Source organism: Podarcis filfolensis (assembly GCF_964270895.1).
Source record: "Podarcis filfolensis genome assembly, chromosome: 2".
NCBI classification, from domain to species: Eukaryota; Metazoa; Chordata; class Lepidosauria; order Squamata; family Lacertidae; genus Podarcis; species Podarcis filfolensis.
The window spans coordinates 75,086,850-75,105,803 of record NC_139605.1 but is presented as its reverse complement, the minus strand read 5'-3'; the positions used below and the strand labels follow the sequence as shown (position 1 = coordinate 75,105,803).

The following is an 18,954-nucleotide window of genomic DNA, read 5'->3' as shown; positions in this document are numbered from 1 at the left end:
ATCCGGCCCCCAGGCCTTAGTTTGCCTACCCATGGCCTAAGGTCTTTAACGTGAATACTTCTGCATGTTGAATCTGTGGCTGAACAACAGCAGATGGTTGAGACATCCCTAGGACAGAAGAACATGGAAAACCACCACAACCACTTTCCTCACTCTTGCTGTACAGATTTAGGGTCAAGAATGGGCAGGATAAGCTGGAGGTTTGCTTTTGATGAGGGAGTGGAAGCCTGCCACACACCAATCCCCTCTCCAGGGCAAGAAACTAGAGGTGTCACCAGAATCTGAGCCAAGCAAATGCCCCTTCTCAGCAAGGTGGAAAGCAAGCCTACTATGTGAAGCTGTGCTTGATTTAATTCTAATCACACTTCCATCCTCCACCATTTGCTACCCTGTTCCCTGAGAGGAAAATCACCTGGTGAGGGACAAGAACGTCCCCCCCCCCCAAAGATGAGAGGGTCCTTTTACCATCACTCCTCCAGCTGTTTTCAGAGATGCCACCAGTGTAGAAGAATTCAGGTTGCGTAGACAGAGAATCCCAAGTTACAGTCAGATCTTTTTCTGGAGAAACTTGATTGTATGGTGGATTACTAAAAAATACTTCCTGTTAGCAGCAGAATTTATTGCATACATACATACATACATACATACATACAAGCCACACTTCTTTCCCCCACCTTGGTTAAAATCAGACATCGGTTAAAATCAGACATCCAGTTGTTGTCATGGACACTCAATAACTTGCATCATCATAATTTATTCTTTATATGCCACCCATCTGAATAGGTTGCTGCAGCCACTCGGGGCGGCTGCCAACAATTTATAAAACCACAGTAAAACATCAAACATTAAAAACTTCCCTATACAGGGCTGCCTTCAGAGGTTTTCTAAAAGTCGGACACTGTCCTGTCCTGAGCCAGTGTAGTGTAGTGGTTAAGAGCGGTATAGTAGTCTCGTAATCTGGTGAACCGGGTTCGCTTCTCCGCTCCTCCACATGCAGCTGCTGGGTGACCTTGGGCCAGTCACACTTCTCTGAAGTCTCTCAGCCCCACTCACCTCACAGAGTGTTTGTTGTGGGGGAGGAAGGGAAAGGAGAATGTTAGCCACTTTGAGACTCCTTAGGGTAGTGATAAAGCGGGACATCAAATCCAAACTCTTCTTCTTCCGTTTGGACCAGTTTTGCTTGTTTTATAGTGGTTTTATCTTGTTTTATATGATATTGTGGTAACCCATTCAGGGACTTTGTGGTAAAGAGTGGGCAAGATATCATATACAGTGGTACCTTGAGTTACAAACGCCTCAGGTTACAAATGCTTCAGGTTACAAACTCCGCTAACCTAGAAGAGTTACCTCGAGTTGAGAACTTTGCCCCAGGATGAGAACGGAAATTGTGTGCTGGCGGCGCAGCGGTAGCAAGAGGCCCCATTAGCAAAAGCATGCCTCTAATTAAGAACAGTTTAAGAACGGACCTCCGGACCAAATTAAGTTTCTTAACTAGTGGTACCACTGTAAACAGTTTCCTCAGTTTCATGTACTCCTGTGAATCTGGGAAGCTTCTGAATCTCCCCCCAAAAATATACTTCCTTCCTCACACTTAGGTCTTGATCCATGTTGTGAAGGTGCTTTCACCATGTATATAATAGCATCCTTGTAAAACTGCCAAGTAGGGACTTAAACCACAGAGCCTAGGGCTTGCCGATCAGAAGGTCGGCAGTTCGAATCCCCACGACGGAGTGAGCTCCCGTTGCTCGGTCCCTGCTCCTGCCAACCTAGCAGTTCGAAAGCATGTCAAAGTTCCGGCGGGAAGATAAACGGCGTTTCTGTGCGCTGCTCTGGTTCGCCAGAAGTGGCTTAGTCATGCTGGCCACATGACCCAGAAGCTGTACGCCGGTTCCCTCGGCCAATAAAGTGAGATGAGCGCCGCAACCCCAGAGTCGGTCACGACTGGACCTAATGGTCAGGGGTCCCTTTACCTTTACCTTAAAACTGCCAAACAGAGACTCTTATTCTTATTATTAGAATTTATATAGTGCCCTGTACCCACAGGTCACAGGGCAGTTCACAAGATAAAATTACAATATAAAAACGTAAGTATGCTTCTCTTGTTCCTTATACAGTAGTTGTCACAGCTAATAATTAGCTGTTGGATTATTATTATTATTAATTTTGTTTAACTATGAAATAGTTCCATTTCCTCCTTCAGCCAGAAACTTCTCTTTCTATCTCTTTATCCAGTATTAGTATTATTAACACAGTTCAGAACTCCAGGAGAGCTAATATAATTTCCCAATGAATGTCATTATTTTTAGTCAAAAAGGGAACAGCTGACAAATTTTCCTAATTGTGGGAGGCTGATGTAACAAAGCTTGCATGGTTTGTAAAACAGTTCTTAATGCTATTGAAATGCGAAGCCAGTTATGCTTTGACTAGGTTTGACAATGTCATAAGGAAGCAGGATAAAATTGAGGTTTTGTCTGCTGTCCTCCAAATTTCCCTGTAAAAATTTGTGATGTCACAGTGGAAAACTAGCCTCTCACATGGAGATCTTAATAAGACCTATGCTTTCATATATGAGTGGAAAATCCACCCTATGGATCACAACAAACTTTCTAAGAATCCAGGAAGTTCCACTCTCACAAAGAAGCCGAAGGATATGTGAGGCTGACTCTGAATTCATCTACAAGTAGGAAATGCATTGTTATGTGCTGTAATAACAACCAGAACAAAGCCTATATATGTATATATGAGGTCATAATCCACAAATTGCGTAAGCTTCCCCTCAGTCTTATTTTTTTATTGGAGCTTTTTCATAATACATTACAATAAAAAGCAAACCAATCTAAACGAAAACAGAAAGAGGAAAAGGAAAAGGAAAATGCCAAGTCCTCTCTCAAAAGTAGCTCTTAACTCTTGTCTCACACAGAAAGTGGGGACCCTCCCAGCTCTCACCTTGGAGTTCTCCTTTATTCTCTCATCCTACCACCCTGGGAGATCTGCTCTTCCCAGCCTCTCACTCAGGGTCCTTCACCAACCAACCATTACCTTCATATGTGTATAATACCAATAGTGAGGTGTATAATACCAGTAGTAGAGGGCACTAAAAATGACAAAAAGAAAAGAAAGAAGAAGAAGAAGAAAGAGCAGGATAAAAATAATGAATGAATGAGAGAAGAAAAGAGAAAAAGAAGCAAGAGAAATAAACGGCCTTCCAATTCTCAGTCAGCTGCATACAAAAATATGTTCAAAGTATTCATTCCAGGATGACATCCAACTGTTCCTCCTTCCACTAAGCAATATTTCCCCTATCTTCAGACCAAACGTCTCAAATCCATTCATTTTCCCTTCCACACAAAGACGGGGGCTGCCAGGCCATGGAACAACCCTGAATGGTGTCCTGGTGGGATTTCCCCATCAGATCTGCATCAATGGGGGCATACTCTCACCAGGATTGACCCTGATGGAGATATCAGCCAGCAACCAGGTTGACTGGACACATGCCCAGTGCCTATGCAAAATCCAATCTACACCTGTAGTTAATAAAGTTGTGGCCAGTGCTTTTTTTCTAAAAAAATATGTTTGGGGGTACTCTCATTTTCCTACTCATATTGAAATACTGCCCTTCAATGAGGCCAAACTTAGATTCACAAAATGTCTACCCCTGCATCCCCCCAGAAAAAGCACTGGTTGTGGCCATTTCAATTCCAAGTCGGCTTCATGTCTTTCTTACCAAATATACACCCCCTTGGGGATCACTGGCTTGCTATGCTATGACCCATGATGTAACTTTTTAAAAATAATAATCTTGTTTCATGATTAAATCTTTACTTCCCAGTTCCTCTCAGGTCATATTGTTGCATATTATCAGCTATTTATGGCTGAAGCAAACCATTATTTTCCTCATTATGTGTAGCCACAAGACAGTGATTAACCAGTAGTCCAGCCAGGGCTGGGACAAAATATGTTGCTGCTGAAAGTGAAAGCACTCCCCTGTTCCCCCAATTCCATGTACAGAAGTCAACTGGACTGCTAGCGGAACTATAGTTCACTGGTAATGGGACAGGAGGTAGCAGGAAAACTTGAAGGATGTAGGGCAGCCTACATGGCACACACAGAGAGCTCTCTCCAGCTGCTTGCTTCTGCTCCCACACCCAGGACCTGCTACCTGAGGCCCATACGTCACTCTACCTAATGGAAGGGTTGGTCTGATGAATCATGTGCCCACTTACCTCAAGGGCAATGCCAATATGTAGGGAGGTGGGTGGCGTTATCAATTCCTGGCATTTGCAGGTAAGGCTGGGAAAGACTCCTATTCCTATAAGTCAGCACAGTGAACCAGATATGGCCAGGAAAGTTCAAGCTATGCTTTGCCTTCTGTGCTTATACAAGTTGCATTCAAATTATCAGTGCTAAATATAGTGCCACATCAACATTTAGTCATTCACATTGTTCTTCAGAAATTAACATGTTACATACTTTAAATGTTTTCACATTATCCTAGATACCATAGATAGTTTCTGATTGCAAAAGGGGGGAAAAGATTTGCAAATGACATAATGTATCCTATATTTGAGTTTTATTTCCTCTTGTTTTTATCCTGAGCCAGAAAATTCCTTATCTATTGCATAGTAGTATATTCACTGTTTTCCATTTCTCTTATTCATAATATATTCTGGATTTCCGATGAGGTCACGCTAATGTTTCTTCTGATTGTGTTTTTGAAGTCTGCAAGAGAATGAAGTAGGAAAGGAATTTCCTGTGCACAGCATAAATGTCCATCAAATAATCCAATTTCCTCTTCAGTGATTACTTGTGAGTCCCAACTTTTACTCTGTGGTTTCTTCACCAATTAAATTGTATTGCTTCTAAAACAGGAAGTGAGTCCACGTGTTTGTTTTTATGTGGCACTGTGGTTAAGCAAGGTATCTGGTTTCGGGATTTAAACATATAAAAGGCAAGCAACTCTTGGCTTCATTCATAGATTTGGATTCACAGTAGCCACACACCACTTCATGACAGCTGGTTGCAGTTGAAAAGGTAAGGATGCATTTTGTTTTTCTTGCACTTTATGACTCTGTATTAACAGGTACATCCAAGGTGATGCTGGTAGTGTAAAATATTGCAAAAGTAATAGGACAACCTTAAGGATATTGGTCCAGGAGGTATCCAAAATGTTTAAAACTAATACATTTTTCTCTATGTAGCTATTAAAACTGTCAGTGATAGCCTTATGATTTAAATACATCAGGGAAGTATAGAAGTGATCCAGAATGCTGCACTGTTACAGTGAAGCACATTTGAGAAGCTGTTTGTGGCTCACGTTCCTTAACATTTTGTAACTTCAAGAAGGCGCACTTAGGTAATCTGACAGGCTATTTATCTATGTAAATAAGTGGCTAACAAAACAGATAAAAGCTTAATATTATTTTGTTAGAGATGCTTTCACTTATGCTACATACGCTCTTCCAGCTAAGTAACTAGTAAAAAACATAATGGTTAGTTAGATATATTATTAAACTTTGTTTTATAAAAAGAGCACTGTGTGGAGGGAGAGGAGAGGGGAGATTGTTCCATCTGGTAGTAAGTAAAAATGCTTACACTGATGAAATGATTATATTAGTGTGATTGTGAATTCCTTGCTATGTGTTTGGCTAATATAGAAGTCTCTATGTGCTGTCTATAAACACTTGAATGTAAGCTGATGGGCACCCTAATCCAGCAGCATCCTAAACAGAATTGGTTTATCCATTGTCTTGGAAATTTCCTAAATAGTCTTTTAAAACACGTCTTCATTAATCAATAAATTTTTCTATTTTTATTTTCAGATGCTGCTTATAATGCAACTTTTTAAAAGCTTTATTTTAAAGCACTTATTCAAAGTACTGTTTGCAGAACTGAACAAGAAGTAATTTTTATGATAAATTGGATAAAATACTATTTAGCACATCAGTGTATTTTATGCAGATCATCCCGTTTTAGACCGAATTTTATCCTAAGCCTACATCTAGTGAATTTTTGTGCATAAATTCATTTACACTATGCAGATCACCCAGACATCTTGTTTTAGACTGAATTTTAACCTGCGTCTAGTGCATTTTTGTACGTAAATTCATTTACACTTGTGTTTCAATATAAGCAGGCACTTCAGTCCTTCAGCATTACATTAAAAAACGGTATTCTGCTCAGTTGAGTCAGCCAATGAAGTTGAGGGAATGCCTCAAATAAATAAAGCCATGAATTTTCACAAGCCATAGTCTACAAATATCTAGGCCACTTATGTTGCGTCCTTTACAAGTGCAATAACCAGTCATTCATTACTCCGTTCCTTATATAACTTTTTATGTTCCTTTCATTCACAGATGGCATGCCTTTTGCTCATTCTAATTTCTGTCCTGGGCCTGATTATTCATTCAGAAGGAAAAACAGAAGAAATAAACAATAGTGAGTAATCTGTATCAGCAAGCTGAACTAGCATTTCTGAACTGTATAACCAGAATCCAAGGCACCGTGGCGTGTTTTGGATTTGCATCGTGGCTTATCAGCTGCAGCAGACAGTGATTAAAGATTGGAAGACCTCTGGAAAGAGGCTTCAGAGATTGCCCTTGGGAAGTGTAAAACAATCTGATTCATCAGCCCCAGACCACAACACAGCTATCCATCTGATTACTCACTTCTCCAGGTTTTATCATGCAGATTCAGTTCAAAAATTATGGGGGAAATGTGTTCAGAAATCGTATTTCATGGAGAACTACACTGAAAAGCAAAGGGGGGAATGTTTTAGGGGGAGAATGTATGTAAAATGTGTACAGAATGCATACAATTTACATGCATTTTTTAGTTCACACAAAAATGGAGCAAAACTGGTCCATAATGTGGAAATGAAATAAACTGACCCTTCTCTCCATACATATACTAACCCTAACCATAAGTATGGGTAAAGGGACCCCTGACCATTAGGTCCAGTTGTGACCGACTCTGGGGTTGCGGCGCTCATCTCGCTTTATTGGCCAAGGGAGCCGGCGTACAGCTTCCGGCTCATGTGGCCAGCATGACTAAGCCGCTTCTGGCGAACCAGAGCAGCGCACGGAAATGCCGTTTACCTTACCTAAATACTAGGAGTACAGTTGCTGATCTTCTACAAAACTATATGAGATAGCCCTGGAAGTTTCTGCAAGTCTCATGTAAGAGCTGACATCAAAACTACTCAATTCTCTATTCACAGTTCTCTGTGAAACCAAAAGTGTCAGTCCATTTCAATCAGAGAACAGAAAGGCTCATAGCAGACTCTATACCAGCAGCAAACCTCAGAGAGTCTGAGTAGCCAGTTCACACACAAAATGAAAGGAGGGGAAAACCTGAACAAGATATCAAGGGTATAATAAACATTTGTTCATGTTCATTCATCCTGCAAAATAGACAAATTGGTTTCCAAAAGTATTATTCATTATTTTGTCATTTATTAAATTTGTATACCGCCCCATACCTGTAGATCTCAGGGCAGTATACAAATGAAAGGCCAGTTTTGAAAAGCTTTTGAAACGTTTGCCAGTGAAGTAAAGAGCAGAATAATTTTAAGTGTTTATCATAATCGTAAAAAGTCTAGTGTATTGCAGTGCAGCATGTTTGAATCCATATTGTTTCCCAGAGAAATGAAACCTAAAATGCCATTCACTGTAATTTCTATATTTTCAGATATTCATCTTCTAAGGTAATATGAATTCCCATAATTAGGCAAAATCAGTGTTGGGAACCCATGTTTGCTCAAGTAACATGTAGTTCTGATCACCAAGTAGTAAGACAATTTTTACCACACATCAGCTTGCAATCCGAAGCAATACGGTGTAGCAGAATGGATGAAAAAAAACGTGGTCTGTCTGTGAAGTGCACCTTGACTCCTTGCTTGTTACAGCAGGTGGATGAGGAGGATTGATGAAATAAATGAAGAAAAGTAGTGGCTGTCTCCTCTCCTGACTGGGAGACAAATTTAAATATGCAAGAGGGGATTTCTGGGTTGCGACTTGGGAATGTACACAGCATCAAGGTACCCTGGCTGCCTTTTCCCAGGAGCCAAGGTGTATAGTGGCAAGGAAGAGTGGAAACTCGCCCTGTTTTATTCTCCAGACATACAGCAGTAGTTTCCTCACACGGAATGAAAACCATTGCAGTGGAAGATTCTACAGCTAAATGTCTGTGAAAGTAATTTACAGTACTTGTGTTTTGTAAAGACAGTATGTGCAAACAAACCATGGAATTTGAATTGTATGCCACAAAGGGGGTGGGTATTCAGATGGACATTTTCCAAGCTGCAATTTAACACATTTTGCACTTCAGTACTTAGTAAGCTGGTTGTCTGTAACACCTTGCCAAATGTTTTTTTAAAAAATTCCGAAAAGCAATGTGGGCTAAAAATGGTGGTTGACATCCATGCGAAGTATTCTCATTGGCCAGAAATATGCTAATCCAACTAGACACCCATCAGCACAACCTCATGAAATTCCTCTGAAGCAGCTTCCTTCCATTCAACTGATTCAGATGGACCGCTTAAAGCAGTGATGGCCAAACTTGGCCCTCCAGCTGTTTTTAGACTACAACTCCCATCATCCCTAGCTAACAGGACCAGTGGTCAGGGATGATGGGGATTGTAGTCCCAAAACATCTGGCGGGTCAAGTTTGGCCATCACTGTCTTAAAAGAAAACCACATCTTCATATGTATGTGCTTCTTTTGGTCTAAGTTTCCATTTAAGTAATAATAATAATAATAATAATTTATTATTTATACCCCGCCCATCTGGCTGGGCCTCCCCAGCCACTCTGGGCGGCTTCCATAAAAAAGTCTTTCAATTATATCAGTAAATCTAAAAATGAAGTTGATTTATTAGTATTTTCCAGGAGGATGGTACCTTTCTGTTGGGCTCACCATTCTTTCCTTTCCACTTTTCCTTTTTGCAATATTCAGTGCACTTTGTGGAAGCCACAGCACTACCTGAGAAAATAACGCTCACCTGCAATACATCTAAGGAGCCAAGTGCATTGGTTTATTGGGTGAAAAATATGAAATTGGAAGGAAATGGCAAGAGTTTGGAAAAAACCATCCGGGGATACCCAGATGCTGGCAAATACGTTTGTAGGAGCAACACCACAGATGCTATTTTAAGTTACAGTACCGTGTATATTAATAAGAAAAATGACAACGGTGAAGTAGCTGAGTCAATTCTCAGTCCTTTCAAAGGTAAGCCTGTGCGCAATCTATTTTAATTATACACAGAACGCCCATCAGTACTGCTATGTAAGAAGCAAGGTGCAAAAAGAATAAGAAAAATGATTCTGCCATTGTTGACTATTGTATATCATTAAACAGGCAGCTCAGCAGCATGATACTAGGTATGCCCTCCAACCACAAGATCCAGTTTGGATCCTGATTTGGTGCTTCAAAAGGCAACATGCTTTGATTCAGAGCACTTGGGATGCCCTTGTTGGAAGTATAGTTTTTTTACTTTCTGAAATATGGCAACCCTAGATTACATGCAAATAGATTGAGGGTGTGTGTGTGTGCTGGGCACCTTTGGATTTTGATATATACATTTAATTTTAAGGAAATTTATATAACTTTTAAAAAATTGGGGGCAGAATTGAATTAAATTGACAGCTGTGGTAATCCCTTTTTAGGGGATGAAGCCTGGCAAAATTCAGGTGGATAATCAGCAGTTTTCTACAGCTTTGAGGCAGTTTTTAAAAAAATCATTTAATCTTCCTCTTTGTCTCATGGCCAATTTGTATGAAAATAGCACATATGAAAGAAATACATTTAGATAAGAAACTTGCTAAATTACAGATAGATAGGCTCAGGTTTTTTGTGTAAAGTACCTTTTAAAATTTATTTTGGTCCTGTCAGTTTATCAGTAAAAACTGGTTATGAATATAGTAGCCATGAGTAGCTACCAGGATCTGTTTTCCCATCATTTCCCATCCCCATCTCACTTAAATGAATGCTGCTTTTGAAACTTTGTGTACGTACGCCATGCTCTAAAATGTGTTGTCTGTTTTGCTGCTCTTAGATGTGTTAATTCTTTGTTTCATTCTAGAAGAAAGCAATAGACCCTACTTCAAATGTACAGCAAACAATTACTCTGGGGACTTCAAGTGCTTTTGGAAACCACTCGAGCAGAATTCAAATTTGAACTTTACAATTAAGTAAGATACTGTTCTCCCTCCCCCCCCCCAATTGTTTCAAGCAACATTTCGTAGAGAATAGGCCCAAGAAATTATTGTACTATTGAGGGTGAAGCTTTTGTGGCAGAGAGTGCCAACGTGGTGAAATTACTCACCCATTAATTAAATAGATCTATAGGATAGAGAAAATACCATTTTCAGTGTCTTGGTGCTTCTTGGGATATTATTTTACAATAACTTCTGAGTTAGGAAGTTGTGCTTAGAACCTCACAGGGCTTCCTTTTATTTCCAAATCTCTTCTCCTAGATATTTCAATGAGAGTGAGAAATCTGGTAAATGATCGCAAATGGCTAATTGCTTTAGAGGAAGTATTTTTTTGGGTGGGGGACTTAATTTGATTGGAAGATAATAAGCTAAAAACATTTTGCAATAGCAATGATTTTCTGAAACAGTGAGCCTTGTGGTACCTTAAAGACTAACCTTCAAGTTTATTGTATAATAAGCATTTACATTTGTGAGTTAGAGGCTGCTATCATATACACAAAGTCTTAGCCTCAGTATACTATAGGGAGTTGTGACTAGTGGGACCAAAAGACTACAAAACACAAGGTATACCATCTCTAGGTAAAGGTAAAGGTACCCCTGCCCGTGCGGGCCAGTCGTGTCCGACTCTAGGGTTGCGCGCCCATCTCGCTTAAGAGGCCAGGGGCCAGCGCTGTCCGGAGACACTTCCGGGTCACGTGGCCAGCGTGACAAAGCTGCTCTGGCGAGCCAGCACCAGCACAGCGCACGGAAACGCCGTTTACCTTCCCGCTATAAAGTGGTACCTATTTATCTACGTGCGCTTAAGGGTGCTTTCGAACTGCTAGGTGGGCAGGAGCTGGGACCGAAAGACGGGAGCTCACCCTGCCGCGGGTTTCGAACCGCCGACCATACGATTGGCAAGTCCTAGGCACTGAGGTTTTACCCACAGCGCCACCCGCGTCCCTCGTATACCATCTCTATGGGATATCAATTCAAAGCTCAACTATGTACAGTGGCTATTCAGAACCTAGTATCTTCCTAGCTTTGTTGTGTTAACAACTGTAATCAGGGATAAATCCCTGGTTCCAATTAAGTCCCAACTTAATAGAATCAAACCTGCTGAAAATGTGAGCAAGCAATTCCAAGACACTAAAATTCCACCAAATACACTAAGCATGATTTACTTTTATACAGGTGCTATTTATATAGTGTACCCATTACTGTTCTGATGTAGGTGAGGGTGTTCTCCCAATTCATTCATGTTATAGCCACCAACTCAGCAGCTGCCTTTATGAGCACATAGTCTAAGGAATGCAGAGGACACAGGTGCAAAATGAGTTCATAATAACTTTGATTTAAACTGCAAGCGGAAGACCATTTTCACCAGCAAGGGAGCTCACCCTAAAACAGATTATTAGTACATTGTGAGTCAAAGAAACTGACATGGCAAACCAGATATTATGAATTTCTATGCCATTGCTCTTCTGTTGCTGAATAGCAGTGAAACTCTCAGAGTGTTCTGGGAAATTGAAATGTTTCCTTGCCAGCTTCTGAAAGTTGCCATTTCTGATGTCAGATATGCAGTTATGTATTCTTTACAGCAGGAATGGGAAACTTCTAGCTCTCCAAATGTTGCTTTAGGGCATAGAGCAGGGATGGGGTGCCTTTGGTCCTCCAGATGTCACTGAGCTACAACTCGCATCATCCCCAGACTGTTCATGCTTGTCAGAGCTATGCTTGTCAGAACCAATGAGAGTTTAGCAATGTTTAGAGGGCCAAAGGCTTCCCATTTGTGGTGTAGAGACACTGAATTGAAGTTGGAAATTGTTGGCAGATGGTAGATGATGCGACCACCCACAAAGAACTTCCTCTTGCCAGTATATCTCCTCTTAGAGGATGAGAAGGTGAATGAGCTAATGGTGGTATGGCTGATGTTGTCAGTTGTGTTCCTTGAAAGGATATGAGGACAGAGTCAGCATCTTGGTTTCTGGCACCGCGTAGTTCCTTCTAAATGATGACATACTTTATACAAATAGGCCCTAGTCCATGAAAACTGATGACGCAATAAATCTGACCTATTAGTTTTTGAAGTGCCAGAATACTCTTTCTTGCCGTATATTAAATTGGCTATCCCTCTGAGGAAATATTTTCTGAATACCTGCCCTGCATTAATGTGTTATTGCTGCTAAGGTTGGGAAATAGAGTTACAAAGTCATTTTTCTAAATTTGGGAGGAACTACCCATTCAATTCCATCTCTGTTTTGAATTCAGAGTCACATCAGGAAATGCAGTCTGTGATGTGCCCGTCGGACCAGAGGCAGGAATGTACACTGCTTCCTGCAGAAAAGGAATTCCCTGCCCATCCACTGAGGAGTACGAAGAAATTGGGATTGCTCTAGAGGTTTTCCATGGATTTGAATATGAAGAACATACTCACAACTTCTTCATCAAAGATATTTGTAAGTTATGCAAAAAGGTTTGGAATGGGGGTAGTGGTGGTGGTGAATAAATCACCGTCAAAGAAATTGGGCTAGATCCAGAGCAACATATTTGAACTTAGTTCCCATCAAAATTATTAGAATTTCACTGTCATGATTAACTTGCTGCATGGATTTCAATGGGACCTAAGTTCAATTAATTTACTCTGCATCTAGCCCACAGTAATATATAATCCTTCATCTGTAGCACATGGTGTTTTGGCGCTAGAAGGCAGCATGGGTTTTTCCATGAACCATCATTGAATTGCATCCTGATAAAAGGACTCTCATCTCCAAATCAATTTAAAAAGCAGGGTGGGGGGTATAGTAGTATTTTGAAAGAAGAACAATCCACCATAAATAATGACGTGGGAATAAATAATTAGATATCCAAATTCAGTGATTCCACATAAAGAGTGCTAAACAACCTAATTTGAGCAATTGTTTCTACATCTGGAAGGGCTTACTAACATACCTTTATTCACATACTGAATCCATTAGTTGATTCCTTATAAAACTTTCACCATCACTTTTGCTCATATAGTAATAGTGGTTAAAAGGGTATAAAATGTCAGGCACATCACTTGCTCTACAACGTACTTGAGTCATTTGGTGTGGTGATTCTGATCTTTTCTAATGATTACTGAGAGGCCAAACCCACCTCTGTTAGATGCCAGGGAGTAAGGCACACCCAAATCCAATAAAGAAACAAGGAAATGCAAAAACAAATAATTATTGACCTCAGTAACCTATTAGTAGCTTTTAATCTGCACTGCCGCTTGAGCTTGAAAGGAATAGATGAATCACTAAAGAAAGGTTTGCCAACCGTAATTATGTAGGCTATTCATAGCTTCCGTATTATTACTGCTAATTAGTATACTGTTCTAATGGTTACATTGTTGTAAGTTAATTGTAAGACGGTTAGTGGTGCACAGTGTGGTTAGAGAATTCCTCAAGCATATGCATATAGTTTGCATCCAACATTCATTCATTAAGTCTTTATTGGCATAATTTAGACAATAAAAATCATTTTTTTAACAGGAAAAGAAAACATCCATAAAACATTGGTAATCCAGACATATTAAACACATAAAACATAAAAGATTCAGAAGCCACCTTTAAGTAAAATTAAGTACTTTTAAATTTGACTTTTAAAATCTTGACTAAAGTATCCTGAAAAAATTTCAGTAGCGATTATTGAGTAGTGATAGAGTATTGGACTAAATTTAGGTCCATTCTCTAGACTAGTTTATCAGTGAGAATGCAATCTCATAATGGCCCCCTATTTCCAATTCTATACTTCTGTTCCTATGATAGTGCCTAGCATAAGAAAGGAGAAGAAAAAACAGTAAGTTAATTTTCCTCATTAAAGCAGCTAGGGGCCATTTCTCCAGCTACAGTCTTTTATTGCTGCGGTTAGAAAAACAAAATAGTGGTGTGTTTTTCTGATTCCTGTGATTCCCTTTTGAAACATTTGTATTTATGCACTAAATCTAGACCTCAGCTCATGAGGGAGCACTCAGGCAATGCTCAAAAGCCTTGTCTTCCATCTATGACCACTAAAAACAGTCACTACTGCATAGTCCTATTCCATAGCTGGGAAAAGTCTGGAACTTGAATGAACATTGATGGATGCAGATGAGCACATTCCCCATGTGTTTTCACTTGACTTCACAGTATTGTCAAGGAAGGCTAGACTACCATTAGCCACTGCCATTAGTCACCAGTGGTCACCTGAGACAAAAAAAAAATTTGGGTTTCACCCCCACTCTCCGAGTGGTAGGAAGATTCCAGGGGCTTCCAGGCACTCATCCAGGGTTTGCGCTCCTTTGGAGAACTGAAGACGTGGAAGAGACTTTTGTAGCTTTAAGAAATATGATTTATTCACATACTGTATTTGCATGTTCAGTCTGCATGCAAGGAGTCCAGATCTCAAAGCATGGTCTATTACAATGATCTATTACAATATCAATGTAACAAATAAATAAATAGATTTCCTCACTTGTCCTGCAACCCTTAAAAGCAATGGAAGCTTTTGGTGGTCAACCAATGATACTGCTATCTTGAAGGGACAAGATGTAGTCAGATAGCTTACCCTGGATAGCAGGCCCTTCTGCTAAGCAATACATTCCTAGGCTTTAACAGGCAAGACCTCATTTCATTTGCCCATTTCACAGCATTGTTAGAGGTTATAATTGCACTTACAGATTTTGGGAGTTTCTTAGTTTCTGCTTCTTTGGTGGCCAAGGTAGCAAACAGATAACAAATATACAGTACACGTATGTGCACACGCACACACACTCCAGCCTTAACATATCTGGAGCCTCAGAACTCATCCAAATAATAAATGACAGGATACTGGTGGAGGCATAAAGCCATCATTTTAGCAGTATTATACAGTTAAAAATTATGCTGATCTCATTACCTCTTTCAGTAAAGCCTGATGCTGTTGAGTGCCAAATGGAGAACAGCCTATTGACTTGGACACCACCCAAAACCTGGAGCACTCCGGCTAGTTACTACAGGCTGACATACCAAATCAAGATGGTTCAGCATCCACGGAGAGACTGGGTAATTGGTGTTTTTCCTTTTATTGTTATTATTTTTGAAATTTATATACCGCCCTATAGCTGGAGGTCTTAGGGCGGTTCACAGAACAAAATCAAAATATAAAACCACAAAATAGATAATTGAAATAAAAAGAACAACCCAGTAACCCCCCTCCCCATCAAACTTTAATGTTCAACCCACATTCTATCATGGAACGAAACAACTGAAGCTATAAACTGAGGAACTGAGAGAATGAGGATATAAATGAACTTGGTGGTCTTATAGGCTATCATAGACATATTTACATTCTTGCTGTATTAGGCACCCAGATCCATTCAGTCTTACTTTTTATTTGCGTTCCAGCACTGTTCATCCAGATGCAATTAGGATGCTCACAAACAAGGAAGTTGCTGTTCCTTCTTTTTTGTTTATCCACAGCTGTATATTCAGAGGAACATTGCATCACAGCACAGCACACAGTCTAAAGATATTTCACCCTCCCTTATTGCTGATTTCTCCAACAATGGGATCTAGCAATAGTGGTCCAACACTGCGAGCCCGCTGCAATATGGAAGCGGCGGGCTCCAGTGGGTGAGTGCCCCCCCCAGTGTGTGCTCTCCTGGCACACCCCACACATTCCCCCCACATGGGCGTGCACCCCCAGCACTTGTCAGCCCTCCCCTGGCAGCGATTGGGGATGCTATGCTGCTGAACCTCACCACCTATTCTCATTCTCAGTTTATAGCAAGGATGGAGAGTCTGTGGTCCTTCCATCAGTCATACCAGCATGGTCAATGTTCACAGATGAGGGAAGTTGTAGTCCATCAACATCTAGAAGGCCACAGGTAGACTAAATACAGTGGTACCTCAGGTTAAGTACTTAATTCGTTCCGGAGGTCCGTTCTTAACCTGAAACTGTTCTTAACCTGAAGCACCACTTTAGCTAATGGGGCCTCCTGCTGCTGCCGCACCGCCGGAGCACGATTTCTGTTCTCATCCTGAAGCAAAGTTCTTAACCTGAAGCACTATTTCTGGGTTAGCGAAGTCTGTAACCTGAAGCGTATGTAACCTGAAGCGTATGTAACCTGAGGTACCACTGTATATGTTTGCGTGGAGGAGGATAGGAATCTGGTGGCACATTGTATCACTGACTATCCATGTTCAGTTCCTGCCTGCAAACTATAGGCACAGATGTTTGCCTGCTCCTTTGGGGATCCTTTCTAGTTCACTAAAGTGGGCTGTGCTTTTGTTCTCAGATTTGTGAGGTTGACAATGCTATGCAGCTTCAAGATGGAAACTCCTTAAGCTGCCACAACAGATTGTTCCATCGTGGAACAATTTATATCCGTTCAAGGGATCACTATAAGAGAAATTCAGCTTGGAGCGACTGGTCTGAGCCTTGCAGGTATCTGGTTGAATACACAATTGATTTCAGTGACTGAAGTTGTTTTGGTAGTTATAAGGATGTATTTTTGGCGCTCTTATCTGCATTTAATTCAAAGCTTGTGGTATATACTTTATATTGATAAGGAAATCTGAACTTAAATGAGGCCTGGAGAAGCTCAGATGTGTACAAAAGTTTAGTCCAGTTAACCTTGTAACAAAACCTTGTCTGCTCCATAGAAGCCTACTTCCCTACACTTATTCTCTTAATGTTGCCTCTTTCAACAAGGCAGATAATTCCTCCTGATTTATGATGGGAACACATACAGAGCCACACTGAGGCCATGTTTGGGCTTGCTATTTTGATATGTATGGGTGTTTGTGTAAGAAGGATGTTGGTTTAGGCATCCACACCAGCATTATCATTCTCCCATGTCCTCCTGTTTCAAAGCCTTCCAGATGGCCAAAGTTTCCAGTGCCCTATTATCCTAGATCAGAAGTAAAGAACTTTTACAGACCCTTCCTGGGGCCACATGTAAGTGGTGGGCTTGGCCATAAGGAAAAGTGGGACAAGCAATGGATGTGATTCCTACCTTTGGAGAGTAGGCTGCGTCACACAAAAGCCAGAGGTTTCTATACACACATATGCCTCCGTCCTTCAGGCAGGAAGCAAGAGCCATTTTCACAATTCAAGGCAATTAGGCAAAAGCACTTCTGTTAAGTTGCAGACAACAGCAAGATAGAGAGAACTGGAAGACTTCATTCAGCCCCTGAACGTGAAGTTTTCCCTTTTTTGGAGCATTGGCAGACAATACCCCTCCTTTGTTGTGGTTTTCTCCCTTCAAATTAGGGAAAGGCAGAGTAGGAGGTGGCAGCCATCTCTCTGTTTCTGGAAAGGAAGTACTGGGAGAGCCTTATCCCAACGCAGCTTCTCTGAGTTTAGGATATGGTTCAACTTTCAGTTTCTCTCCACCTCCACTTCTGCTCTGAACATTGAAGGTGGTATAATTCAGCCATCATTGCACACTGACTGTGTATACTCATCCCACTAATGTATCTATTGGTCAAACTGGTTCTGCAAGTTATTGGGGTGCCTCTGAAAGAAATGAACGTGTCATACCATCTTGAAAAACCCTCTATCCAAGCTGGATGTGCTTTCTCTTTTTATAGTAGGGAGGGTATTCATGCTCCCCATCACTTACACTGCTTATAAGCAAATGTAGATATGATTGCACAGTTAAGAAAATTCCGTCATAACATTCTCACGACCTCTGCAAGGTATCAGATTAAAAGCCAGGGAAGAGAAAGAACATAACTGAACAGAGAAAACACAGAATGATCAAATCTGCATGTAGCAGGAATGCTGCTTTAACAATGGTATTTGTCTTCAATGTTTCATTTTACTTTTCAGAAAGCAATCTGGCAAGCAGGACATACATGAAGATGGAATTAAAAATAGGCAATGCGAGTGTAAGAAGAACTGAAGCAGAAATTGACAGAAGAAATGTGTTTAATGAAGTACTATTTATTATTGGCTGTGGAAACCAATTAATATTATTAATATAATTTATTGTTATTAATTTATTATTAATAAAATTATTATTATTATTTATCATTTTTTACATTGTTTTTATTAAAGATTTTCTTGGGTTACAAAAGTACATACAGCATCTCTGCTTCCTACAGATCAGTTCTATTCAATGTGAGACACCGATGTTATAGACAGGTTGGCAGAGAGAATGTGGGGCAGGGAGAGAAGGGGGGTGGTAAACTTTCATTATTTTACATAGTGTACGTGTGAGGTTTTTGTGTCAGCGTCATGTGGGTAGGTTCTCTTTCTATTCATTTATCAGTTTTCATTGGTGGTGAGTGATATGGGGTGGGGACAGGGCATGGCTGGTTGCCTTCAGTTGACTGCAGTGAGTTTTGCTTACGTGTGTGAGGGGGAGGGGTTGTTATGTCAAGTTTTATATTCGTATTCAAAACAACTTTTGAAATTGAATGGTGCATTTATCAGTTCTTCTGGCTCTCAGGAAGAGCAGAGTTTAGACTGCAACACATTCCTCCTGGATTGAGCACCTTTCCTAAAGACAGTGGAACATCATAATGGATGCAAAGGATACTTTCTCAGCTACAGAAATACTGAGAGTGAGTTTCATTGGAATCCACTATGCTTTTGAAAATGTGCTAAGCATTTGTGCCTTCAATTATTCTGTACCAGCCATTTTGATTTTTTGATTTTTTAAACATGTAACCAGGAACAATAATAAGAAACTGAATGAATGACAAGCTATTTTTTAATGAAATGATGATGATGGTCACCGGATGGTCTCTGCATGTACAAATCAACACATG

General features: G+C 40.4%; 1 protein-coding gene across 1 annotated transcript in view; it reads left to right on the top strand.

Moving 5' to 3' along the window:
• Positions 1–18,115, top strand: part of LOC310755020 (interleukin-12 subunit beta-like) — a 29,741-nt gene extending 11,626 nt beyond the window's left edge. The window contains exons 2-8 of the mRNA XM_083597479.1: positions 6,354–6,435; positions 8,952–9,224; positions 10,078–10,186; positions 12,461–12,648; positions 15,101–15,237; positions 16,473–16,621; positions 18,011–18,115. Coding sequence (XP_083453605.1) covers positions 6,354–6,435; positions 8,952–9,224; positions 10,078–10,186; positions 12,461–12,648; positions 15,101–15,237; positions 16,473–16,621; positions 18,011–18,083 — 1,011 coding nt within the window. The 3' untranslated portion in view covers positions 18,084–18,115. The remainder of the gene's footprint in view (positions 1–6,353; positions 6,436–8,951; positions 9,225–10,077; positions 10,187–12,460; positions 12,649–15,100; positions 15,238–16,472; positions 16,622–18,010) is intronic.
• Positions 18,116–18,954: the final 839 nt, after the last annotated feature.